Source organism: Pangasianodon hypophthalmus, chromosome 1 (assembly GCF_027358585.1).
Source record: "Pangasianodon hypophthalmus isolate fPanHyp1 chromosome 1, fPanHyp1.pri, whole genome shotgun sequence".
NCBI classification, from domain to species: Eukaryota; Metazoa; Chordata; class Actinopteri; order Siluriformes; family Pangasiidae; genus Pangasianodon; species Pangasianodon hypophthalmus.
The window spans coordinates 8,521,057-8,549,007 of NC_069710.1; the positions used below are offsets into that span (position 1 = coordinate 8,521,057).

At 38.6% G+C, this 27,951-nt stretch overlaps 1 protein-coding gene across 4 annotated transcripts; it reads left to right on the forward strand.

Annotated features, from left to right (window-relative positions):
• Positions 1-806: 806 nt before the first annotated feature.
• tbc1d31 (TBC1 domain family, member 31) lies at positions 807-27,196 on the forward strand. Of its 4 annotated transcripts, none has more exons than XM_026914465.3 (23): positions 807-876; positions 1,967-2,099; positions 6,468-6,614; positions 6,702-6,817; positions 7,506-7,684; positions 10,175-10,326; positions 11,642-11,801; positions 12,097-12,297; positions 12,540-12,710; positions 13,684-13,763; positions 13,888-14,034; positions 14,386-14,519; positions 14,659-14,792; positions 15,234-15,413; positions 16,365-16,597; positions 16,958-17,110; positions 22,568-22,703; positions 22,861-22,953; positions 23,648-23,788; positions 23,947-24,141; positions 25,243-25,396; positions 25,887-26,018; positions 26,236-27,196. In XM_026914465.3, exons 2-23 carry the CDS (start codon positions 2,026-2,028, stop codon positions 26,379-26,381), a joined length of 3,258 nt encoding a protein of 1,085 aa, XP_026770266.1. In that variant the 5' UTR covers positions 807-876; positions 1,967-2,025; the 3' UTR covers positions 26,382-27,196. The 4 variants fall into 4 exon arrangements, with proteins under 4 accessions (XP_026770266.1, XP_034164841.1, XP_053084303.1 ...); XM_034308950.2 differs by having other exon boundaries at positions 854-908; XM_053228328.1 differs by lacking the exon at positions 807-876 and adding an exon at positions 883-1,134 and having other exon boundaries at positions 1,181-2,099.
• The last annotated feature ends 755 nt before the right edge of the window (positions 27,197-27,951 follow it).

Genomic DNA, 27,951 nt, shown 5'->3' on the forward strand with positions numbered 1-27,951 from the left:
GAATGTGTGTGTGTGTGTGTGTGTGTTTGCAGGGTGCACAGTGATGGAGTGGCTAAGTCTGAGTGTGTGTGTGTGTGTGTGTTTGCAGGGTGCACAGTGATGGAGTGGCTAGGTCTGAGTGTGTGTGTGTGTGTGTGCAGGGTGCACAGTGAGGGAGTGGCTAGGTCTGAATGTGTGTGTGTGTGTGTGTGTGTGTGTGTGTGTGCAGGGTGCACAGTGATGGACTGGCTAGGTCTGAATGTGTGTGTGTGTGTGTGTGTGTGTGCAGGGTGCACAGTGAGGGACTGGCTCAGGGCCTGTGCTCCTGGGATAGACTCCTGTGGCCCTGACCAGGAGAAAAGCGCTTCCTGTAGATGAATAAATGAAATCATGTAAACAATAAGCCTAATATTTGAATAGTTGGATAAAGTTTATAAGTCTGTAGTGAAATTTATTTTGCATTAATTTTACAAAACCCCTCATCTACATTACGTCATGAATCGGGGCGGGGCTAATAGGACTTTTCAGGCGGAGCACAAACAATAATTGGACCGTTAAAAACGTTTATTAATAATGCATTTACTAAACATTTGTACGAGAAGAATATATCAACAGTTATGAGTATGAATGTGTATACAGCCACAACAAATAATGTTAATGTGTTAATTTTCCCTTTAAAACATGAAATAGCTGAGCTATTGAATACAGATTAGCTGCCAAAGTCTGTTTTAAGGTCGTATCTCGAATGGTTTCCTTTCCACCATGTAGTGCACTATGTAGGGCATATTAGCCATTGTTTTGTAGGGTATGTAGTGCACTTATACAGGGACTAGGGAACGATTTGGGATTGAAAACCAAACATCCGGTGTACACTTCCGGTACCAAACAGCTACGCGCGTAGGTTTAATATTGCTGTGACATAAATACGAGTGAGCGCTTTTTTAACACTGCAGTGACGCTCTACACAAATCGCTCATTTTTTAAATTTATACAAGAAATATTTTCAGCAATGAAGGAAAACATTTGAAGTGTCTTAAGGCTGGTGTAATGTAACAGGCTAATTACTAACGTTAGTTCACCTCTGTTGTTAGCAACAGGTTGTTAGCGTAGCTGTGATGGTGTAGCGAGCTGTGTGTTTCAGGCTGTGTGTTACAGGTAGTGTGTGTTACAGGTAGTGTGTGTTTCAGGCTGTGTGTTACAGGTAGTGTGTGTTTCAGGCTGTGTGTTACAGGTAGTGTGTGTTACAGGTAGTGTGTGTTTCAGGCTGTGTGTTACAGGTAGTGTGTGTTTCAGGCTGTGTGTTACAGGTAGTGTGTGTTTCAGGCTGTGTGTTACAGGTAGTGTGTGTTACAGGTAGTGTGTGTTTCAGGTAGTGTGTGTTTCAGGCTGTGTGTTACAGGTAGTGTGTGTTTCAGGCTGTGTGTTACAGGTAGTGTGTGTTACAGGTAGTGTGTGTTACAGGTAGTGTGTGTTTCAGGCTGTGTGTTACAGGTAGTGTGTGTTTCAGGCTGTGTGTTACAGGTAGTGTGTGTTTCAGGCAGTGTGTTACAGGTTGTGAGTTACAGGCAGTGTGTGTGTGTTACAGGCAGTGTGTGTGTGTGTTTTAGGCTGTGTGTGTTACAGGCAGTGTGTGGGTTACAAGCACTGTGTTACAGGCAGTGTGTGTGTTACAGGCAGTGTGTGTTACAGGCACTGTGTTACAGGCTGTGCATGAGTTACAGGTTGTGTGTTACAGGCACTGTGTGTGTGTTACAGGCACTGTGTGTGTTACAGGCACTGTGTTACAGGTTGTGAGTTACAGCCAGTGTGTGTGTTACAGGCAGTGTGTGTGTGTTACAGGCTGTGTGCCTCAGGCAGTGTGTGTGTGTGTTACAGGCAGTGTGTGTGGGTTACAGGCTGTGTGCCTCAGGCAGTGTGTGTGTGTTACAGGTAGTGTGTGTGAGTTACAGGCTGTGTGCATCAGGCAGTGTGTGTGTGTATGTTACAGGCAGTGTGTGGGTTACAGGCTGTGTGCTTCAGGCAGTGTGTGTGCTTCAAGCTGTGATCATGCAGACTATTCAGATCGCCAATAAAGAAGACGGAAAATTATGGCACCGCAAACCAGTGCCATCAAATAATGGGTAAGTTTAAACTTAATAGCTGATGTTTCCAAACCCCTGGTGGATGTTTTGTTTGTATCACGACACCTGTAGTTGAAATACAGCACAGAGGTTCAACCGTGTGATAAAGATGGCATAGTTTGTTGCGGGGTTGGGCGCAGATTTGCGATTTAACTTCTGTGCTCTGTTCAGATTGCCCTTTCCATCCTGTTCCTAAAGACTCCAGTACAGCACATATAAAATAATAATAATAATAATATCAGTATTTTCTACTCCTTGTTATTCTTCCTCTTCTCTGTTCCACCTAATGAAAACCCTTAAACAGAGATTTTAGTTTTTACACCTATGCACACTCAGGGGACAATTAAAGACTACTTCCTTTATAGCTACACTCAATTCCTATTTTCAATTCAGTTTTTTTACATTTATAGAGCACTTTTAACAATAGATATTGTCACAGAAATCCGGCTGTAGATTTAGGTTCCTGCTGAGCAAGCCAGAGACTGTGATGGAATTAAAAGTCCCTGAGATGCCATGAGGAAGAAACCAGACTGAAACGGATACACATCCTCTTCTGGATGACACTCAATAATGACATTGTTAATCATTATTTCTCTACAACTGTACACTATAAAGTCAAACAGTACTAAATGTGTTGAATGACTGTTTATGATTACAGCATCAGCTGAAATTCTTCCCTGCAGAAAAGACAAGTCTGTATTTTAACATGTACACCTGTATACACGTCACTGTCAGGATGTGATTATTAACTGTAGCTCATCTGCCACTAGGCACAGTTTGTTATCCTCTCTCAGTTTCCTCTGCGTTGTTAGGGTACACTAGGTACACACAAGGTAGACGTGTTAGCGTCTCTAGCTTTTTCTATGCAGAATTGGCGCTTTTCGTCCTGCAACACTTTATCATCATGTTGTTCTTTGATGTGCTATTCCACGATCCAGCACTAACACTGAGGTGTTCAAAAATCCCTGCTGGATACACTCATACCTGCACTATACACTCATACCTGCACTGTACACACTGCCATGTCACTGCACTGTCAGTGTCGCTGCTGTGCTGACAATCTACCACCCAAAATATCAGGTGAACTGTGATCTTATGCTGCTCCCTTTCCATTGAGGATGGGGCTGAGAAGCTGTATAGTGCAACAGATGTGCTACGTAAACCTACAAAGGGACTGACTTGGGTGTAGGTAAATTGTAGCTCTGTACGCTAATCTGTCTTCCATGCATCATTATACATCTATGCATTATCTGCACTGGACACAATACGGCAACTGTAACTAACTCATCTGTGGATAATACTGTGTACATAACTATAACAGTCTATAGAACTGCAACACAATATACTGTGCTTCTTGCACCTTAGCATAGCTACAGTGCATATAGCATTAGCATACAGTGGATATAAAAAGTCTACACACTCCTGTTAAAATGGCAAGTTTTTGTGTTGGAAAAAATGAAACCAAGATAAATCATGTTAGATTTGTAACTTTTTCTACCCTCAGTGTGAATTTACAACATATAAAAATTAAGTGGAAAAACAGTCAGAAACATTTTAAGGAAAAATAGGAAAAATAAAGAAGTTACATTAACCTGTTGCATAAGTGTGCACTTCTTTTTATAATTGGGGATGTGGCTGTGTTCAGAATGAACCAATCACATACAATCTCATGTTCAAAAGTAATTATCGTACAGCTGTCATCAGTGAAATTATTCTTATTTGATTAACCCCAAATAAAGACCAAAGTTTCCGTAGGATTTTCTTCACATCTTGGTTTCATGATGTCTTGTTGAAAGATATCAACCAGAAGAGGGGTTTAAAAGAATTTCCAAAACATTAGATATACCATGGAACACCATGAAGACCATCATCAACAAGTGGAGAAACTGGAGCACCACAGTGACATTACCAATAACAGAAAGTCCCTCCAAAAAGGACAAGACAGAATAATTACCAGGGAGGCTACCAAGACACCAACAGCAACATTAAAAGAGTAGCAGGATTATCTGACAAGTACTGATTACTCTCTGCATGTGACAACAATCTCTTGGATTCTTCACATGTCTGGGCTATGGGGTAGGGTGGCTAGACAGAAGCCCTTTCTCATGGAGAGAAGAAAAAAAAAAACATTCAAGCCCAAACTAAATCACCCCAAACCATGTGGCAAAATGTGTTATGGTCTGATGAGACCAAATTCCGAAAGATAGAATAATTCCATAAACCCAAAAGGTATGTTTGGCACAAAAAAGCACATCACCAAAAGAACACCATACCCATGGTGAAGCATGTTGGTGGCAGCATCATGCTTTAGGGCTGCTTTTCTTCAGCCAGAACTGGGTTTTTTATCAAAGTGGGGGGAATCACGAATAGTTAATTTTAGTGCAAGATGAAAAGAAGTTTCACATTTCAGCATGACAATGACCCAAAGCATGGCTTAATCCAAAGGAATGGCTTAATCAAAAGAAGATCAATGTTTTGGAATGGCCTAGCCAGAGCCCAGACCTGAATCCAGCTAAAAATCCGTGGGGAGACCTGAAGCGGGCTGTACACAGGAGATGCCCTTACAATTTAATGGATCTAGAATGTTTTTGCAAGAAAGAGTGCATTATTTTGCAAGAGGAAATATTGCCAAGTTAAGATGTGCCATGCTGATAGACTCTTCCCCAAAAAGACTGAGTGGTGTAAAATAATCAAAAGGTGCTTCAACAATGTATTAGTTTAGGGGTGTGTACACTTATGCAGCCAGGTTAATTTAAGATTTTTGTTTATTCTCTCTGTGTTTTTCACTTTATTTGTATACTTTGCAATTTTACATTAAAGGTGAGAAATGATCGGACATGATTTATTTTTCAATATTTATTTTACTTTATCTTATTTTATCTTCTTATTACTTCTTATTTGTGTTTGTCCTTTTATGTATTCTGCTGGAACACTCTAATTTCCTCTTGGGATCCATAAAATCATGTCTTGTCTTGTCTTATCAATGAATTGACCAGTGCAGCTGTATGAAGTTAGATGAATTTATTATCCATTTCTTGAAAATTGTCTTTGGTTTCACCGTGGTTAAATTAAAAAAAAAAAACACACACACACACACACACATGAAGAAAAGAATCATAAATCACAACATAAAACATAAATGAGCTTCAATTTCCTGTTGTAAATATGTACACATATGTCCTGAGCAAGTATGTAGGAATAACTAAATAATTTACAATCAAATCCCCACAAAGGGACATTTAAATTAAAACCGAATTAGCACGTTCTTTGTTATTAGACTTTTGAGCAGGTAACATTGGGCCTCATTTATCAATCATTTAGTAAAGTTGTGTGTAAATGTTTTTATAAGCCAAAGTGAACTTGAAAAACTCCAGCCAGATTTACAGAAGTTTAACTAATCATGAATGTCTTTTTACTCACAGCAGAAGTTATGAACATAAATTGTCTATAAATTGCTAAGCATGTTCACAGCAATATACATAAAAGGCAGAGCTGATAAAGAGCTGAAAACAACAAAATGACAACAAAAGTGTGCGCTAAATCTAATGCTGCTCAACGAGTGCAGGGTGTTGGCTATCACACACACTAATTCCTGTTATAGAGCGCCATTTCTTTTGTCCTGATTGAATGGCTATTCTTATTTGTCTTAAAGGTGCTTTAGCTAAAATTAGTCAAATTTTTTTTTTAAACAATTGGGTGTCTAAGAGTGAAGTAGGTGGATTTGACATTTGAATCAATTTTTTTTTTACTCCACAAGCCCACCAGTGTTCACAAAGCTCCACCCCCAGGATCTACAGTGGCCTCTAGAGTGTCTATAAAATGCCTGACAGGATTCCCATCCAAACACAGACAAGAATTCCAGACCAAATTTTCAAATGGGTTTTCTCAGCCACCTAATACACTTCTGCTTTAAACCATTTTTTAAAAATAATGTTCTGCGTATTTTCCGGATTTATTTTTATTTATGATGCAAGTAAGAAATAAAAAGTATTTTTGCACTATTACACCTTTTAATTTATGGGTTTCTTTTGGATTGTTTTCTTTGAATTTGTGTGTGAGATGGAAATGAAATGCTATTTATCCTTGACAGTGTAATCTCTATATTAATTTGCAGTAAGTCATGGCAGTTAATATCAATCAAGTTTCACATTAGTTGCCTTCATTGCATTCCATTGCCTTTATTCCAAATCTTAATCATATTAGTACCTGGCATCTCTTATTGTAGCTTTACGACTGGCACAGTTGAACAGTTAGTATACTGCCGCAGTGTTGGATTGGCTGGTTAGTATAAAGCATCTGAATACATCTGAAAACTACACCAACTACAAAACAGCCAAAAGTGTTTTTCACTATTGTTCCCACCATCAGGGTGCTGCTGACGATAATTCGCAGCGCAGCTGGCTACCAAAGTAAGACAGTTCGTTTCCTCCAAGTGGCATTTGACACTACTGGAGAGGCATTTCTTGCTGGTGATCACCATGGGAATATCTATGTATTTGATATTAGCAGAAACAGGTATGTAAAACTGAAACAAAAAAAATAAATCAAAACAGTACTTGTCACTTTGCTGGCACCAATCTCATACTGACTGTCATTTAACAGATTTAAACTGGTACAGAAAACAGGACAAGCATGCACAGCCCTGGCTTTCAACCTGCGCAGAACGACAGAGTATCTGGTTGCCCTTTCTGATTATTCCATCAAGTGCTACGACAAAGGTACATTCTCACAGCTTTCAAACCACAGGTTAAAACATGGTTTTAAGCAGTACTGGACCACTCCCCATGCCCTCTTCACCTCTTCAGATATTATTGTGGCTATAAATCAGCTCCTTGGCATATTTTTATTTTTTATTTATTTTTTTAACATTATGTATGGAATAAAACATTTACAGGCATGTTTTTGTAGGAAAATTATCAAGGATGGGATGTTACTTTTACCACCCTACAACAATTTGCCTATGACAGTTTCTTGAGCTTCATGTCATACCTGTCTTGTCACATCCACAAACAGCTTAGTTCCTGTTATCACTTTTGTTACAGCAGCTATAAACACATTAAACATATTAGAATGAGCGCATTAATATAAACCCATGATTTGAATTACAGACAGCACTGCTGCCAGAACCATGCTGTAATGGAAAACTGCTTCTGACCAATCAGATTTGTGAATTCAACAGAGCATGTGGTATAAAAAGAATTATGTGTAGCTACTGTGCACCATTTCTTCTTTTTAACATGAGTTTTAACCTAGCATAATGTCATATAGCGTATAGCGCAAAGGTTTGTATTCTTGTCTGAGAAAAGTGCTGTATGTAACTATTGTTATTGTGTTTGTTGTTGTCTCTGTATTAGGTGATGACTTTTGCCCAAGTGCCTCATAGATAATAATTTCTCTATGTTTCAGAGACCAAACAGTTGGTGAGCTGGATGAGGGGTCACGAGGGTGCCGTGTCTTCTCTGTCAGTCCATGGTTCAGGGCGCTATGCCATCAGCACCTCCTCGGACACGGCTCAGCTCTGGGACTTGGACACGTTTCAGAGGAAGAGGAAACTCAATGTGCGCCACTCTGTGGGAATACAAAAGGTCTGAGCACAGCTTTCTAACCCTTTGGTTCTGGTTGGGTCAGAATTACTTGTTTTTAATTTTCAGATTTTCACTAAAGTGGAACAAAATGCTAAATTAATGCAGTAATGTAGCATTACTTGAATGCCAAAAAGAATGTAAACTTTTTTTTGTTTTGCTTTTCCCCCTCCTGATTTTATTTTTTTCCCTAATTTATTCTTGGCTAATTCCCTCCCACCAGCCAGCTCTCCCCTATCATACAACAGCTACCAACCTGGGAGGGAGAAGGCTAACATGTGCTTCCTTCAAGACACATGAAACCACTAACAGCATCTTTTCAAACTGCTGCTCCTGCTGTGTCAGGGGGTGGCGTAACATACTCAGAGGAAAGTGCTATCCTCCCCTTCCACATGCATGAGCTCTTAGCTCTTAGCCCGTGATTGTTAGGGGAGAGAGTGTATGCCATCCCTCCCACCTAGAGCGAAGGCTAATTTTGCTGTCTTGGACTCCCTGCCATGGATGGCTGTAAGATTGTCAGGATTCAAACCTGGATGATAGGGTGTATGCTTTTCTGTTGTGCCCCTTGGTAGCCATTCATTTTTAAAATTCATTTTTAAAATAATTGTTCAGATTTGTATCACAGAGACTTTTTAAGCTAAGAGCAACCGGATTGTAACAAGGTAAAATAAGTGATGAAGAGATGTTCAGCAGCTGTGTATACATAAAACTTGATCCAACAGCTTAGGGCCTATTTCAGGGTTTTAAATGCTCAGCATGAAAATGACCATCACATCTACTACACACAGGTCAGCCATAACATTAAAACCACTTATAGGTGAAGTGAATAACATTGATTACCATTGATCTTGTTACAATGGCACCTGTCATAACCGGTGGGACAGATTAGGCAGCAAGTTCTCGAAGTTGACGTGTTCGAAGCAGGAAAAATGGGCATGCGTAAGGATCTGAGCGACTTTGACGAGCCAGATTGTGATGACTAGACGACTGGGTCAGAACATCTCCATAATGGCCGGGTGCGTGTGCATCGTTTACCTGGGGAAGAGATGGCACCAGGATGCACTATGGGAAGAAGGCATGGTGGAGGCAGCTCTGGGCAATGTTCTGCTGGGAAACCTGAAAACTTGGCATTCATGTGGATGTTACTTTGACACGTACCACCTACCTAAGGTGTTGACTTTGCCTACAAATTTCCCAGATCTCATTCCGATTGAGCATCTGTCAGATGTGCTGGACAAAAAGTCCGGTCCATGGAGGCCTCACCTCACAACTTACAGGACTGCTAATGTCTTGGTTCCAGATACCACAGATAGCACACCTTCAGAGGTCTTGTGGAGTCCATGCCTCGACGGATCAGAGCTGTTTTAGTGGCACCTTGGGGACCTACACAATATTAGGCAGGTGGTTTTAATGTTATGGCTGATCGGTATGTAAGCAAATCATGTTATTGTCTGAATTATGTGCTAATATTCTACTACCACTGTAGGAAAATGTGGGTGATAGTTATCAATTGTTTAGCCTAACATGTTGTATTATGAGTGTTACCTGATTCAGCTAACAGTTGCTTAAAGTTCAGCATGATTATGAAAGCTGATAAGCTGGAGCACTGGCTGATGAGGGATGGTAAAAAACCAGCAGTTTCAATTAGATTGAACTACACACACTTGTTCATGTTAGTTGCTAAAGTGAGAGTGAAACTGGGATGTTTACTGTGCAGCAAAATTTGGCTGTTTATCTTTCATGTGAAATCCTGCTATTTTATTTCTGTAATACATTATTATTATTTTATATGAATAAATAGAATTATAGAATAGAATTATAGGAAATATAGTAATTGACAGGATGGTTTGATGCAACCCAACACAAAATGAAGCTATTGTTACTATCCAAAAGTTGATTAGTTTGAAATAACCATGTTATAATGAACATGTTTTATGTCTCTTATATCACAACAATATGCTAGTGCTAACAATTCATTTATTAAAGTCTGAGAGGTTGTATGCTTTATTCATTTATAGTTACAGTTAACGTTGTGGAATGTCGATAACATTAGTTCCTGTTAATACTTACATTATAACAGCTATAAACAGCTATATGCAGTCGTTCCCTCACCGTCTTCTTTCTCTCTTGAAGTTAAAAAGACACCCAAAAAATAAATGCAGCTTGTCATGATACCAATCCACAAAGCCCATTGTTCTCAATACTTTCCTCTTGACAGCGTAGTTCCAGCTGGAGACTCCTTCCAAAAATGCTACATAAATGTCTTCACTATATCATTGATTACACATGTTTTGAATCTATATAACTCTTAACTATGCATGTTGTTACTATTAAAACTATTATGGGTTAGAACAAGTGCAATAATATAAAACTTGTAAAAAAGTCAATAAATCTTTATGTACAGTTTCATATCATACACTATACCCATTCTTATATGTATAGTGAGTTTTTCTTATTTGTTTGTGCATTATTGTTGTATTGTTTCTTGTTTAGGTGTTTTTTCTCCCACTGGGTAACACCATTCTGAGCTGTTTTACCGACGACTCTATCTTTGCTTGGGAAAGTGACACGCTGTTTTGCAAATATCAGCTACCAGTTCCACAGGATGGACCACGGATACACTACAAGGCATTTGCTGTCACACAGTAGGAGAATTAATATTGTCAAAAATAAACCTTTATTGGCAGATTGTCATGATCACGTGAACTTTCCATCCAACTGTTATGTGAAAATTTTAAATAGGAATTCCAAAGATTTGAAAAGTGCCTAAAAAAAGTTTTACCAGACTAATGACAGGAAAATGCAAAAAAAAAGGTTGATGAAATAGCATCTCTGATGATGCAGATCAGAGGGTTTCTTTTTTGCAGCCAGGGAGTTTATTTTAACTGTTAAAATAAATTTCACTGACCCCCACCAAACATTATTCAAATAGTAGGCTCATTTTTTAAATTGTCTATAATAAAATTTTGCCAATTTATTGGAGTCATAGAGTTTTTTACTTTTGAAATTTACACCAACAGAACACGTTAGGTCACAAATCTGGATTTCTTTAAATCTGCTATAGATTTTGATTCCTAATGAGCAAGCCAGAGGTGACACTGGCAAGGAAAACTCCCTGAGATATGAGGAACAAACCCTGACAGCAATCAGACTCATTAGCCCATTATTAGTTATTGATTATTTGGAGCGTCCGGCATACAAGTCCCTGTGTATGAGTTGTTACTGTAGAAACAATAATATATTAGAACTAGTGCATTAATATTAACCTAATGTTCATGTTACTGCCAGAACTACCTGTGCTGTAATATAAAAATAATGCACACCTTCTGAAAATTCAGATTTGAGCATTCAACCGCACTGTGATATAGATATAGATATAGATATAAAGATCTTTATAAAGTCAGACAGTACTAGATGTGTTGAAAGGATGTCCAGATGAGCAGTTTGTGAATAAGAGTCCTAGTATGAGCACAGGACAGTGTTTATGATTACAGCAGTAGTTCTTGGGTACAAATCTACCATGTCCAGGTGAAATTATCCACTGAATCAAGGGGACGTCTTGGATATAAAACGGTCTTGCTATTCTTCTATCCTCACAACATTTACATATTTATATATTCATATTTTGCATTTTATCATGGTCTATATCCTAGGTTTGTTCATGTGCTGGTGATAAGGCACTGAGGTCTCTCACAGACTGAGTGTAGTATTTGTTCATGTATAAAAAGATGAAATCTAATATCACATACGTAGCATCACACTATGCCTGGAAGAAAGCCAGCAGGTTCACAGTATTCAATAACCTCAGTCTTGGTGCTCTCAAAAGACAGAAACAAGTGAAATCCATTAACACAATTGTAGTTTAACGAGTAATGATATAACTGTAGAATAACAATAAAACTTTAGGAAAATCTTGAAACTCTTAGATGGAGAAGTATTACACATGATGTATCTTTGCAGAGATGGAAAGACACTGGCTGCAGCTGGGCGCTCAAACCTTATTCATTTGTGGAGGTTGGACAGTCGACAGCTCTTAAGAATAATACAGATGCCACAAGAAGTGCGGACTGTGAGGCACCTCGATTTCCTGCCAGACAGTTTTGATGGAGGATCCAGCCAGGTACTGTAGCACATCAGGGACTGGAGCTTTACTGAGAAAATTTTTTTTCTAAAAATTAATTAAAATATATCTATATTTTTTTCATACTTAATTATTGCTTCAGAACCGGCTAAAGATTTTCATGTATATGTGAATATTTATTTTAAATATAACAATTGGTTAGTATTGTATTCTGCTTTCTTCTACTGTACTTTTCCGTAAACTTTTCTAAATTTCTGTATTTAATCATATAGAGTTTCATGCTGCTAAAAGATTGTGCTGCTATATTACCTTCTTCTGGATGTTTGTGTTTCAGATCCTTGGTGTTTTGAGCCAAGATGGCCTCATGCGTTTTATCGACATCCAGACCTGCAAGCAGCTCTTTGAAATCGGCTCTCATGATGATGCTGTTAACTCGGCTGCTGTTTGTCCTAAAGGCCGCCACATTGTAGCATTGATGGACTGTGGTGCTCTGAGAGTATACAGCGTGCAGGCTCTCACTCAAGAAATCAACAAGGTAGAGAAGAATCATAGCTGTGTTTTTATTAAAACGTGTTAGGATTTGACAGTAATTGGCTAGATAAATAACTGTTGCCCAATGAGGCACTACTTTATGGGTACATTACTTTATAGGTTCAGATGAACATACATTCATGGTTTAAATTAAATATCATCTTAATATTGTTACCTGTGAACAAAGCTTAGCCCTGTAGTGTATTCTGTATTAAAGCCTGTCTGCCTGTCTGTCTGTCTGTCTAGCCTCCACAGTCGTTGGTGAAAATGATAACTGCAGGCAAGAAAACTGACACTTCCTGCTTAAAGATGAAGGTGCACGCTGGAGCTGTGCTTCGCCCGGCCAAACCGTCTGCACGCAAACTGCGTACCAAAACTCTGCGGCCCCCAGCTGTTTCCACACTGGAGAACAAAGAGGTTCTACTCAATTCTATTCTACTCTGAGCTATTCTACTCGATTCTATTCTATTCTACTCCGTTCTACTTTATTCTATTTTTCCTACTCTATTCTTTTCTACTCTACTCTATTCTACTCTATACTGTTCTATACTGCTATACTATGATTTTCTATTCTATTCCTTTTCTATTTTATATTACTTTACTATTTTTTTTTCTCATTACCCTAGGTTTTTCTATTCTACCCTATTATTTTCTACTCTACTGTACTGTAATATTCTTTTCTAAACTCCTCTATGCTTTTCTGTTCTGCTCTATTGTATTCTACTCTACTTCATTCTATTCTACACTACTGTATGCTTTTCTATTATATTCTACTCTATTCCATTCTGTTCTACTCTACTTCATGTTAAAGGGATGTGTTTTTTCTTTCAACCTAATTGCTATTCACTGCATGAGTACCACACACATGGATTTATATATTAGTAAAATAATTTGAGTTACTTATACGTATCTTAAGGCTTTGGGGTATCAGGATGAAACTGTGGCAGTTCTGTGTTTACTTTGAGCTTCACAAACTAAGTTGGTAACACATAATTAATTTACAATTTATTTTGACAAAATGAATTATGAGATTTTTCCCTTAGTCCTCCATTATAAGTGAATTTTGAGTTACCATATGTTTCAGTGCTTTCTCAGTACAGGGAAACATGCCAAAATCCTTGTCTATGGTAAAAGCACAAACACTAGAGATGCAGTAGATAGGGATTGACAGAACATGAGTATGTAGTGCATAAGTATTTCTTTAAGAATTTTATATGTTTATAGATTAATCTGTAATCTGTTAGGATTGTTTGTTGATCTGTTATCTGTGCCGTATTGCTTTTTCTAGACAATTTTCCTTTTTAAGGAACTCATAAAATGCTGAAAAATGCCTTTTTGTTTTATTACTCAACAACCTTGCAAATGTAAGTCCTTTACCTTGCCCATCCAGAATGGTTTGCCAGGTGGCCTTAATAAGAAGCAACTTCAGGCATTACTCAGAACGTATGGAGAGTATCCAGCTAAGTACAGGTAACAAGTTTACAATAACTAATCATCTTAATAAGCTTTTGCATGTTGCTATTTTCTGATTACTGTGGGTAGTTGTATTTTCTGTTTTCTGATCTGTGTGTATGCATGTGTGTGATAATTTTAGGATGTTCATTTGGCGTTCTCTGCTGCAGCTTCCTGAGAATCATGCTGTATTCAGCAGTCTAACGGATAAAGGCCTGCACTCTGCTTATATGTGTCTGCATGAGCGCTACCCAATCAAGAGCCACAAACTGCAGAGAGGACTGCAGAGGTCATAATAATAAATAATATGCTTGATTCTCATTGTGCTTTTGTTTCCACTATAGAATTAGATGCCAGTTACAAAGCTTAGTCAAATGAAATTAGTACAATAAATAAACCTAAAATAAAAAAGTGATAAGGAAGTTAAATGATATATATATTTTTACATTTTTAAATAAATAACAAAACTGGATGTATTTCTCAATTTACCAGTCACTGTAGGCAATGTTTTCATGTTATGTCTTCAGGATGTACACTGTAGAAGATGACATGAATAAACAAACACAATTATATGGATTTTATTTTAAGTAAAATAGTAAATTTGGATGCAAAAATATCTTGTAACCTCCCTCTCACACAGGGTCCTGTCTGCCCTGGCTCACTGGTCAGCCATCTTTGGAGAAGCAGAGTATCTCCCGCTGCTGGCGTTTCCGTTTGTCAAGCTCTTTCAGAACAATCCTCTCATTTGCTTCGAAGTTGTGGCTACTGTCATTGGTACACACACCAAATGGATTAACACTACATATAGTGTTGTATAAGCAGTAAATACATGAACGTACGAATGGTAACTCAGCTGTAGAAATTCATCTTTGATACTTGAATAGTCCTTTTTTTTTTTTTCAACTGTTTTCAGTCAACTGGTGCCAACATTGGTTCGAGTACTTCCCCAACCCCCCGCTGAACATTCTAAGCGTGGTAGAGAACGTACTCGCTCATCATGATAAAGAGCTGCTGCGCCATTTTGTCGACTGTGGTGTCACTTCCCAGGTATGTGAGCTAACTTCAGTTTTATTTGCAGGTTGATTTTTTTAATATATCTTTTGCCGTAATTAAATAGTGTAGACTGTAAAAATGGAAATATGATTGTTTTCAAATTGGCAAATATTAAATTAAGAATAACAGAACTGACATTGCCATGACAACATTTTCACATTTTTGGACAATTTACTTTTAAAATTGTCATCATTCTTGGTAGGCCTAAAGTTGGTCACATATCGATCAGACGTACAAAATTATATAGTATTGTGTCAAAGCAGATTCAAGTCTTTGCCTTATGAATCGACATTATATCAAATTATGTGGAAGCCGGAGGTTGGATTAAGATTCTGCCTCACTTTTAAATCATTGTGAATGAGCCAAAAATAATTCTTTGCACTTGATCAAAACAAATCTTAGTGTGTGTTGGATCATTCACTTTTTCCCCCTCAGCTATATGTGTGGCCTCTACTAGAAACCCTGTTCTCTGAGGTGCTGACCAGAGATGAATGGTTGAAGCTGTTTGATAATGTTTTCTCCAATCATCCTTCATTCCTCCTGATGTCTGTGGTGGCCTACGTGACCTGCTGCAGAGCGCCATTACTCCTCTGCACTCACAGGGATGACTTTGAGGTACTTTTCATATCACAATTTTATCATGTTATCTAGCGCAATAGTCGATTGGTTATATCAAAGTTGTTTTCTCTGTGGTAAAAGATCCTCACACGTGTAATGTATGCAATAAAATGTGTACTTTATCAAAATCAAAATGTGTACTCTTTCTCCTCACACATTGGCAGATCTGTAGATATATTTGATTCAGCAAAGATAAATACCAAATGATCTGAAATAATAAATTCAGTTTAGCATGTGACTCTCAGACTGCGTGCTGTGCAGTTTGGAGTAACACTGCTATTTTCAAATGTTAAACTGAGGTTTTTGAACCACTGGATTTGCCCATTCTGTTATGCAATATGCGCAGACTGCAGTAAAGCATTCTGGAAGTAACATTATTGTTTATACTGATTATAGATTATTGATTATCAGTGATAAGCAGCAGAACATTCTGCACACCAATGATAAAGTAATGTGTTATTTGCCTGATTGCGGACTGTCATTTAAGTCCTGGGCATCTACTGGGAAATGGTAGAACTGACAACAGTTGCACCAGCTGTCATGCCTCATTTTGGCCAAAAGTCTCAATTAAACACTAACACTGGGCTGCCAGATTTATACTACACACTGCAATCATGTGTCATTTGATCTGTTGATCATTTGATCATTTGATGTGTACAGTTTGTGTGAATGTTTATAATATATATAAGGACTCGGTAAGTTTAGGTTCCCATAGTTTCAGGTACTGTTGGTTTGACAGGTGAGCTTATCTTGCAAAAGACTGCTCAGAATTTTCATGTGACTGTGACAGAAGGAAAAGCACTGACTGATTTTCTTTTGCTGTCTGTTTAGATGTTCATTTAAGTACTTACCAAGGCTGTGGTTTGTAATTTGAGCTGTGTTGAATGAAATATCAAGCCTACTCACATTGCCATTGTCTGTTTTTCTTTAAACACTCTCCCTTTACAGTACTTTTTCCATCATCGGAACAATATAGACATGAGCGCTATGCTAAAGGAGACGTATCGGTTGATGGAGCTGACCCCAGCAGAACTGCACCCGCACTCCATGCTGAATGATTTTGAACCTTTGACACCCGGTCAGTATCCAATCTTCAACAAGTATCCCACGTTCATAGTGGAGTACCAGTGCCAGGAGCGGGAGCGAATCCGCCAGCAAGAAGTGGAATATCTCAGAGAGAGGTGGGAACTTCTGCTTTTCTTTCCAGAGCCATACAAAATTAACTGAATGTTAAATAAACAAGAGTAGATGGAGAACATGTGTTGCATTTATTCTGTCATTAACACTCAGGTCTTTTTGTGGTGTTTTTGTGTGTTGGAACAGAGAAAATACCTAAACGTGTATTGTATGCATCCCCTAGGTATTGATTAAAAACTGAATTTCTAAACCCTAAAACACAGTACAGCTAGTGAGCATTAGTTTTGAGCTGCCCATCTCCTAGAAAAAAAAACGACTTTTAGGTGTTAATTGGTGTTTAAAAATAAAGATTCTGTGTTAATAGCAGTTGTTTCATGTGTATGTATGTGTCTGGGCGCAAGCAGACAGGCACTTCAAGAGCTACGTGCTGAGGCAGTGAGACAGCAGGCTGAGGATGAAGCCTGGTACACACAGCAGGAGCTGCTCCAGCAAGCTGAAGAACAACGTCGAAGAATCCTGCAAGAAGAAGAAAGCAAACTTGCCCATCAGAGAACCAGGTCTCTCCTTTCTCTCTTTTTTCCTCTTTTTTTCTTTGAATTGGTCTGAAATTTCAATTACAATATTTATTTATGTCTTCTTATAAGTATAATTCGTATAATAGAATCTGTCTGGAAAGCCTTTGACATCATGTGACACATACTGGATAAAGTAGGGCATTAAACTTTGGCTAACTAGCAAAATAAAATATACTAGCAAAATAAAATCCGTATCATTAGCTACATGCTGCTGAACTAGCATACACAGAGAAATATCAATATGTAAATTCAGTTCAGTTCTATTTGTACAGCACTTTTAACAATGGACATTTTTACAAAGCAGCTTTACAGAAATATATAAATTCAGGATATAAATTTTAAATTTATGAATTTATCCCTAATGAGCAAGCCAGAGACAAAGGTGCAAAACTGTTCATGGGAATTGCAGTCCTAAAGCTATCAAAGCAATTGTAGTCCTAAGCCATCATAGCAAAACTGTTCATATCAGTTGAACAGTTCCAAAGCCATCTTCCTGGTTTCTAAATGGTAACATCCACATTAATCTCATGTCACTTTAGGCTGTCCATATGGGGACATCCTCAGCAGCAGCGAGTGGTTTCCATATGATGAGAAATCCAACCATAAGTAGGGCATCAGGATGGATCAGGCAGGTCCAGAGAGCAGAAGGGGCCAGGATCACTGGCATCTCAGGAATAGCACGTGTAGCGAGAGACAGAGAGTGAGGGGGAGAGACAGACAGAGAGAGAGATTGTGAGATTGTTAGGTATGCTAATTGTCACGTAATGGTTAAAGAATATGTACAGAGTGCAAGCAGGGACTCCGTCAAGACTAGCTGTGACAGCATAACTAAAAGGGAGAGCCAAAAGGTAACACAGACTTGAGTGTGTCCTGGGACATAAAGCCACTCCACCATCAACATGAATGTGTGAGAATAGGGGGGCGACAGCATCCGAACATCCCAGTTCACCACAATACCCGTGAACCTTCCAGATCTGCTCCTTTACCTATTAAAAAAACTATTCACAAAAGGCTTGACTAAACAAATATGGTTTAAGCCTAGACTTAAACACTGAGACTGTGTCTGAGTCCCGAACACTAATTGGAAGGCTGTTCCTTAACTGTGGGGCTTTGTAAGAGAAAGCTCTGCCCCCTGCTGTAGCTGTCACTATTTGAGGTACCAACAAAGAGCCTGCACCTTTTGATAGAAGTAGGCGTGGTGGATCATAAAAGACCAAAAGTTTGCTCAGGTACTGAGGCGCAAGGCCATTCAGTGCTTTAGTTCAGTAGAAGTATTTTATAATCAATGCGAAATTTGATTGGGAGCCAATGCAGTGTGGATAAGATAGGGGTGATGTGGTCATATCTTCTGGTTCTAGTAAGGACTCTTGCAGCTGCACTCTGGACTAACTGGAGCTTGTTTATGCATCTACTGGAACATCCAGACAGTAAGGCATTACAATAATCCAACCTAGAGGTAACAAAAGCATGAACTAATTTTTCTGCATCGTGTAGTGACAATATATTTCTTATTTTAGCAATATTTCTGAGATGAAAGAAAGCAATCCTAGTTATATTATCTACATGAGCTTAAATGAATGACTGGAGCCAATAATCATACCAAGGTCTTTTACTGCTGCACATGATGAAACAGAAAGGCCATCCAGAGTTACTATGTAATCAGAAAGCTTACTTCTAGCTGCATGTGGTCCTAGTACATGTACTTCTGTCTTGTCAGAATTAAGTAGAAGGAAGTTAATAAGCATCCAGTGTCTAAAGTCCTTTACACATTCCTCAACTTTATTAAGCTGGTGTCTGTCATATGGCTTTGCTGAAACATACAACTGTGTGTCATCAGCATAACAGTGGAAGTTAATACCATGTTTAATTTAATTTAACATGAATAATTTTGCCCAGAGGTAGCATATATAAAGAAAAAAGCAGTGGGCCTAAAACAGAATATTGTGGAACACCAAACTTTACCTTAGTATGCGTAGAGATTTCACTATTTACATATAGACCTGAGCCAGGAGAGGGCCGTTCCCTTAACAGCAACAACATTTTCTCAATCAAGGAGAATAGTATGATCAGTGGTATCAAAAGCTGCACTAAGGTCAAGCAACACAAGCAAGGAGACACAGTCCTGATCAGAGGCCAGTAGTAGGTCATTTACCATTCTAGCCAGTGCTGTCTCTGTGTAATGATGAGGCCTAAATCCTGACCGATACATTTCATGAATGTTATTCCTATGTAGCTTTGAGCATAACTGCTGTGCTACAACCTTTTCTAAGATCTTGGAGATAAAGGGTAGGTTTGACATTGGCCTATAGTTGGACAATTCAGTTCAGTTTTATTTCTTTGGTGCTTTTAACAGTGGACATTGTCACAAAGCAGCTTTCCTGGTTACACAATTGCACTCAACCTATCCTCATCTGGGTGACAACGGATATTGCAACTATAAATAATTCCTTTCTGTAACTGTGTACTACGTGGACAAATAGTGCAATTGTGTAACCAGGAAAGCTGCAATTGTGCAATTGTGTAACCAGGAAAGCTACACAGTTACAGAAAGAAATTATTTATAGTTGCAATATCCGTTGTCACCCAGATGAGGATAGGCTGAGTGCAAAACTGTTCGTGGGAATTGCAGTCCTAAAGCTATCAAAGCAATTGTAGTCCTAAGCCATCATAGCAAAACTGTTCATATTTTTGAAGTCCAAAGGCATCTTCATGGTTTCTCAGAGATGTGAATGCAAAATTGCTTGTGGCAACCGCAGCCCCAAAACCACCACAGCAATCACAGTCCCAAGCCATCACAGTACAACTCCCCATATGAACTGCAGTCCAAAGCCATCTCCACAGTCCCTAAGCAGCACCCTCCCCAGAAATTCCAGTGATCGTCAGGCAGTCCATGTGGGGCCACCCCCAGCAGCAGCGATCGATCTCCGATGAGAACTCCAATTAGAAGTAGGGACTCAGGATGGATCAGGCAGGTCCGGAGAGCAGAAGGGGTCAGCATCACTGGTATTTCAGGAGTAGCACGTGTAGCTCGACGGAGGGAGAGAGAGGGAGTTAGGTATGCTTTTTGTCCCGTAATGGTTAAGGACAATGTACTTTGCATGCAGAGTGCAAGCAGGGACTTTGGAAAGTATTTAGAACCCTTCAGTTTTTGTGCAGATTTTGTGTCATAGAATTAATTAAAGATAAATTAAATTGAATTTTTTGGCCATCAATCTACACAAAATAATAATGACAAAGCATAAACAAGTTTTTAGAGATTTTTGCATGAAGTCTATAATTTAGCCACTCTAGCAGTGTCTTAGCTACAGTGCTTCAGGTTGTTGTCATACTGAAAGTTGAACCTTCACACAGGTCATGCGCACTGTGGAGGAGGTTCTCTTCAAGGAGCTCTCTGTATTACGTTCATGCTGCCACCACCATGCTTCACTGTAGGGATTATATTAGGCAGTTGATGAGTAGTGCCTGGTTTTCTCCAGTTGTGGTGTATGCCTTTCAGCCCAAAGGGTTCAATGTTTGTCAAATCATACCAGAGAATCTTTCCTTTAGGTACCTGACATACAGTCAGGTCCATAAATATTGGGACAGTGACACAGTTTTGGTAATTTTGCCTCTGTACACCACCACAGTGGATTTGAAATGAAGCAGTCAAGATGTGACTGAAGCGTAGACTTTCAGCTTTAATTCAAGGGGTTTAACAAAAATATTGCATTAACCGTTTAGGAATTACAGCCATTTTTTACAGAGTTCCTCCATTTTCGCAGGCTCAAAAGTAATGGGACAATTGACTGATAAGCAGTTTCATGGCCAGCTGTGGCCTGTTTCCTCCTTATATCATGATAAATTAAGGCGATAAAAGGTCTGGAGCTGATTCCAAGTGTTGAATTTGCATTTGGTAGCTGTTCATGGGAACTCTCAATATGCCGTCCAAAGAGGTGTTGATGCAAGTGAAGGAGGCCATCATTAGGCTGAAAAACCAAAACAGACCTATCAGAGAGATAGCAGAAACTTTAGGAGGGCCAAATCAACAATTTGGTACATTCTTAAAAAGAAGGAATGCACTGGCGAGCTCAGCAACACCAAAAGGCCTGGGAGACCACAGAAAACAACTAAAGTGGATGATTGCAGAATTCTTTTCTTATTGAAGAACAACCCCTTCACAACATCTAGCCAAGTCAGGAACACTCTGGAGGAGGTAGGCCTATCATTGTCAAAGTCTACAATCAAGAGCCACCTTCATGAATGTAAATACAGACGGTTTACCTCAAGATGCAAACTACCGGTAACACTCAAGAACACAAAGGCCAGATTAGACTTTGCTAAAAAACCTCTAAAAAAAGCCTGACCAGTTCTGATGCAAGATTAACTTGTACCAGAATGATGGGAAGAGAAAAGTATGGAGAAGGAAAGGAAGGGCTCATGATCCAAAGCGTACCACATCATCCGTCAAACATGTGGAGGCAGTGTTATGGCATGGGCATGTTTGGCTGCCAATGGAACTGGGTCACTGGGGTTTATTGATAATGTGACTGTTGATAGAAGTAGCAGGATGAATTCTGAAGTGTACAGAGCTATAATTTCTGCTCAGATTCAGTCACATACTGCAAAACTGATAGGACAGCACTTCACAGTACAGATGGATAACAACCCAAAACATACTGTGAAAGCAGCCCAAGAGCTTGGAAATTAAATGTTCTTAAATGGCCGAGTCAGTCACCTGACCTCAACCCAACTGAGCTGCTTTTCACTTACTGAAGACAAATCTGAAGGCAGAATGACCCACAAACAAGCAGCAACTGAAGATGGCTGCAGTAAAGACCTGGCAAATCATCTCAAGGGAGGAAAATCAGCATTTGGTGATGTCCATGGGGTCCAGACTTCAGGTAGTCATTGACTGCAAAGGATTTACCTCCAAGTAATAAAAATAATCCTAATATTTATGATTATATTAGTTTGTCCCATTACTTTTGAGCCTGTGAAAATGTAAAAAATGGCTGTAATTCCTAAACGGTTAATGCAAATTTTTTTGTTAAACCCCTTGAATTAAAGCTGAAAGTCTACGCTTCAGTCACATCTTGACTGCTTCATTTCAAATCCACTGTGGTGGTGTACAGAGGCAAAATTACCAAAACTGTGTCACTGTCCCAATATTTATGGACCTGACTGTATGTCTTTTACTCAGTAGTGGCTTCTGTCTAGGCACTCTATCATAAAGACCTAATTGATGTAGTATTTCTGAGATGGTTGTCCTTCTGGCAGGTTTTTATATTTAATTTTTTTTATTTTTTTAATGAATTTCAAAAATTTCTACAAGTCTGTTTTCACTTTGTCATTATGGATTGTTCTGTGTATATTACTGTATATGTACACGCAGGCACACACACACACACACATACACACACATATATATATGCATATACAAACTGAGAGTGCCATGTGCAGGTTGGCTGCTATGAAACGAGAGTTAAAGGTGAAAGAGCTCGCACTTCTTGATGCTGCCAGGATGCGTTTCCTCAAGCACCAGCAGAATCAGCGCAAGATGGAGCTCAGCCGACTGGACGATGAGATCCAGAGAAAGGTTTAACTACTTTTTTGTTTCACTTTTCTGTATTCTGTGACATTGTATTAGAGCTATGAATGCCCTTTCAGGAAAAAAGGAACATTGCATTATTCCTGCAGTACAAGCCTTATTAAGTGTGAACATGTGTGTGCGTGTGTGTGTGTGCTTTATTCAGATGGCGCTGCGAGAGCAGGAGACTGCTATGGCTGTGCAGGATATGGAAGTAAGACAAATGGAGCTGGATGCACAGAGAAGATTGTTTGAGCAGGTCAGTCCCTGTTACAGCCAGCACAGTGATGATAAACCATACTCACAAACGGAGTCAACACTGAGCCAAAAAAATCTTATTTTAGAAGACATTTTAGATATTATATTATATTGTTCTTGTGATGTCAAATTAATTGCCAGAACCCAGAGTTAGTAGCAGTCCAGTACTGATGGCCTTATATAATTTACACCTAAAAGTTAGATGGTACTTCAGAGGTATGCAATTGCCTGTCCTGTTAAAATATCCTACAGTCAACTCTGCCTTTTTATAAAATGAGCAAAAATCAATAAAATATTGATTTGTGCAAGCTTGGGCTTATACTTATAGGAGCTCACATTATTTTTTTAAAAACATACATAGTTTTCTTTCTTTGTTTTTGTGAAAACTCTTTAAGGATGTTAATTATGGTCTTGAGAGAAATTAATACTAATTAGAAAACTTATTATGACAGTGCTTTTTGTTGGAGAAAAGGTATGTTCTCTCTTCTATTATTTTTATTTTATACACCAATTCTATTGAAGAGTTTACTGTATTGTGTCTTCTGAAGCTCTGGTGATTTCAGGACAATTGTTAATATCAAAATTTGGGATGTGTTTTTAAGAATGATCTTAAAAACACTCATCAGTTTGCATTGGTGAAGCCTTCTCATTGTTTTCAGTCTGATAAAGGGGTTTGGTTTTGCATATTTTCCCAGCAATTGGCCAAAGAACATGAGTGTGTGAGCAAAGAAGTGAGAGCAGAAGTAGATGCCCGGCGACGAAGAGCTGAGATGGAAGATTCAGCTTTTCACAACCTCCTTCAAACAGACAGTGATCTCGGCCAGGAAACCAGAAGGGTACGTACCACGCTTCACTTACTGAGAGTGATCAAAAGAGCTTGAAGTTAGAGCGAGACTTTTTCCATTGAGAGATTTGTTAATTATGCTGTGCTTTTAAACATGCATTTTGAGTAACTACTGGAGTATTATAATATGAAGACAATCCTTTCTTGTAGGTGCTGGAGGAGTCTCTAGCAGAGGCGGGACAACTGGATGTGGATGCTGAATGGCAGACAGAAGTGATCAGGCGATTAAAGATGGCAGAGGAAGAGCAAGAGAAGCAGAGACAGCAGCTGGCCAAACTCAGCCGTGAAACCCATGCCAAGGAGGAGCAGCTTGTTCAGATGATGATGGAAGTGGAGGGCAAGCATGTACGGAACTTCACATTAGGCATCTTCATAGTTTTCTTGCCTCTGCAGAATTCATGGTGTATGAAATGGGGAGGATTATAGTGTAAAAGGCTAGTAAATGGTAATACTCAGAATTAAAATTATAATAATATATTTTTAAAAATATATGAAGTTTCCAAAACCAGAAAAAAGTATTTGAATATTCAATCTTAAAAGAGAATTCAGCATAATTTACTTGTCATGAAGTTTAAAACAGGTCATGTAGATTAGTGTTTTAAAGAAAGAAAATTACTTATAGGAATCAGCATAAGGATTTGTCTATTATCCAAATTACCAGTGAAGCTACATTTATTTTTATATGTATTTTATATGCTGATAATTCTACAAGGGTGGTAAATGTGTAAAAAAAAAAATATATATATATATATATATATATATATATATATATATATATATATATATATATATAATAATTTTTCACATGTATTTTTTCCCTTACAACGCATGCACCTCATCACCCTGCACCCTGCAGGTATTTCCCGCAGCTATGATCAGAAATTAGCTTGTGAAAGTTGATGTAACTACTATTCAGCAGTACTGCAGGAGACTGTATGTAACATAAAATGCAATAGGCTACAGGATTTTTTTTTTGGCATAGGTGACAGCGGTTGGCTACAGACAAAAATGCTAATACAAATCAGATACATACCATCAGGTGCCATAATCCAAATGTTCTGCTATTAGTCATGTCACTCAGTTGACATTTTTACCATGAAGTCTCTCTGGTCTTGTTCACCTTGCACAGCTAATTTTAGGCAGATGGAAGAACGTTTCCAACAATTGCTGGGTGGCTGTAGGCTAGAAATTCTTTGTAATTAGTGATACAGCTTACACATCTGATATTCAGACACATCAAGCGCTTGAATAAGTGGCATTGTCTATATTGTGTGATACCCAATGCTACTTATTTAGCATGTACTGTTTATTATGTGATCAATAAGCTGAGCTTCGCATGACATGTGCATGTTTGTTTGTAGTCTTGGCTTATTTTAAATACCTTCATCCATGGATTTGGCTTTTATGACCTTTGTAATCAAACAAACCTTTGTGACTTGTTTCTAGTGGAATGATGTGGTAGCTAAGCAGACCATGCTGGATGAGGCAAGGCAGGTAACAACTACTGCAGACGTCCAGCAGAAGTCACTGCTCTCCCAGCATGTAGACGAGATCACACAACACCAGAACATACTGAAGAGGAGTCAAGAAGAGTCTTTGAGTGGGTTTAACTTAAACAATGCACCTAAAAAGTAAATCTCAAATTTTGGTTTAACTATAAAAATGAAGATACAGCTGGTGGTAATTTAACACAAAAGCCACAGAGCAGAGGTGGCGCTGCCTTTCGATGGCTGCAAACTGAAATTACAAAGACTTCTGATCCTGATATAATCTAACTGAAATTCTAAATGTATACTGCATGACATTTTATCATTTTGTACATCTTTAATGGAATCACTCCTTGTTATTACTTCGTTGTCACCACTTCTCTACCTCTTTACCCTTCTCCTCAGACTCATTTGTTTTACAGTGACTAGTCAGTTCTTGGTGATTTTCACCTGCTAGTTACTTTGTTATAGTCGTCTTTTTTGACTATGTAAGCAATGATGAGCTAGATTTTGCTGTCCTTTTGAGGAACATCTATCTATCTTGAAGATTTGCCGAGTAATGAGCTCTTATAAGCGGTCAGAGTGACAAAGTATTTTCTGTAGATCTGCAGCGGGAAAGGAGGCTTCGCTCTCCCTGCTCTACACGAGGACTTTTGCAAAAGCCAAGTAGTCCACAAGCTGATACCAATACTGTCTGCCTGAACAACCAGTCTCCTTCAGATAACTCCACATGCTGTGAGTAAAAAGCTTCACAAAAGCTTCCATATGAAAGGTTTAAACACATATAATAGTTCATAAACGGCACATTTAATGTGAACAAATGTGAATGATCTAGAGTTTTGTATTGTGACAAGATGTGCTGTTTCTTTTAAACAGTTTCGTAGAAACAGCAATCCTTTTGAGCTGTCATCTAAAAATAAATGATGTATGTAATGATGTGTTTGCTGTGCAGTTTCTCTGGAACGTGGTCGAGGTAGGTTGGACCATGAGGAGAGGGAGTTGCTGCAGGAGGTCAGGGAGCTCCGCAAGAAGCTGGCAGCCAGAGCTAGAGCTGCAGACTACACCCTGTACTCAGCCAGTTCCCATCACTCCCAGTGACCAGGCCGGCAGCACCGGGCTATTGACTTGAGAGTAACAGATGAAGACAGGGAGTGAGTTTATTCAGTGACTGGATCTCTGATGACTGAAATAAACCCAGTGCTGCACAACATGTTTCACAATTAATGGTGGTCACTGCTTCAAAAAGATGTACATTAAACAGTGCAAGACTATCAAGTACGATCAATTTTAGTATGGAGTCTTTGCATGGAACCTGTTAGTTTTATTATAAATTATTTTTGTATACAACCTTCAGATTTGTCTGAGTGGTAAATAGTGAACCTTTTTCTACAACCCACATTCCATAAAATAGCTCTAAAAATTGTATAGTTTAATTTATGTAGGATGCAAAGGCGTTTCTTCTCTTGCAAATATACTGTTTCAGTAACCACACTACAACCGTCAGTACATTATGTTACAATTTGTCAAGTTTCTCTTACTTTTTCTCTGTATGATAATTCTTAATATAGCTGTTAAAAAATGATGGTATTTTTTTTCATGCCATTTCTCCCATTTTTCATCCAGAACTTTCCACTAAATTGAGGGTTTTTTAAATCAAGAATGCTAAGAAGTAAGTGGTTATGTTGTGCAGTAGTTATGTACCTGCTGTAGAGCTGTTCTTGCACCAATCTCTTTGGTGCTTAATTGTGGATTCTATTGCTGCATGTCTATGCTATTCTATGCTGATTTTAACCCACACCTCCTCAGACTGTGTTTAACTGCATATTCAAAATTGAAAATAGAGTGAGGGACTTGATCTGCTATCTGAAGGAGTAAAGTATTGTGTGGTATAATAAAGAGAAGACTTTTATTTATGAATTTTCCCTTAATTTATTGACTTGCTGTTTATTGCTGCAAATGATTATTGCATATTCTTCATTGCCAGTTTATCAGCTGAATGGTGTTTCAGATGGCATGCCATAGATTAGTGTTTTCCCTGCTTTAACAAACCTGGAACTTTTTTATTTTAATAAAGAGGGCAATTCATGTGCTGCAAATAAACAAAGTCCTAATGCTGATATTTATACTCAGTAACTGGTGATGGAAAAGCTTGAAATAACTCTTCCAGTTACATGATAACATTACATTCACACTTCTATTACAACTTTAATAGAAGAATATGACTCATCCTTTGGCGTTATGGGAAGAAAGTATATATCAAGGATGAAAATACATGTCCATGTGCATGAACAGCACGAGCTAAAACCTCCGCGTGGAACATGACAACGCAAAAAATCTGCCACTTCCGGTTTTGGCCACGGATGCTGCTGATGTTGGAAAGACGCTCCTCAAATCAGCTCAATTCCGAATCTTGTTACTACCTACTTAAGTGCACTACATAGGGAATGGAATTACTCACTTCTGCACCCTATGCAGTGCATTTAACTCCAGTAGCGAGTCGTTTGGAATTAAACCTGAATGTCTTGCCCTGTCAGTGCGCACGTGCGAAATCATGACGTTTCTCCTGGTGCTGAGTTGAGCGCGTGGTGTGTCGCGCTCAGAGCGTGTTTACGTTTATAGCGTTATTGTTTTCTTTTCTTCCGCTTAAGGTAAATTTCAAGGTAAATTA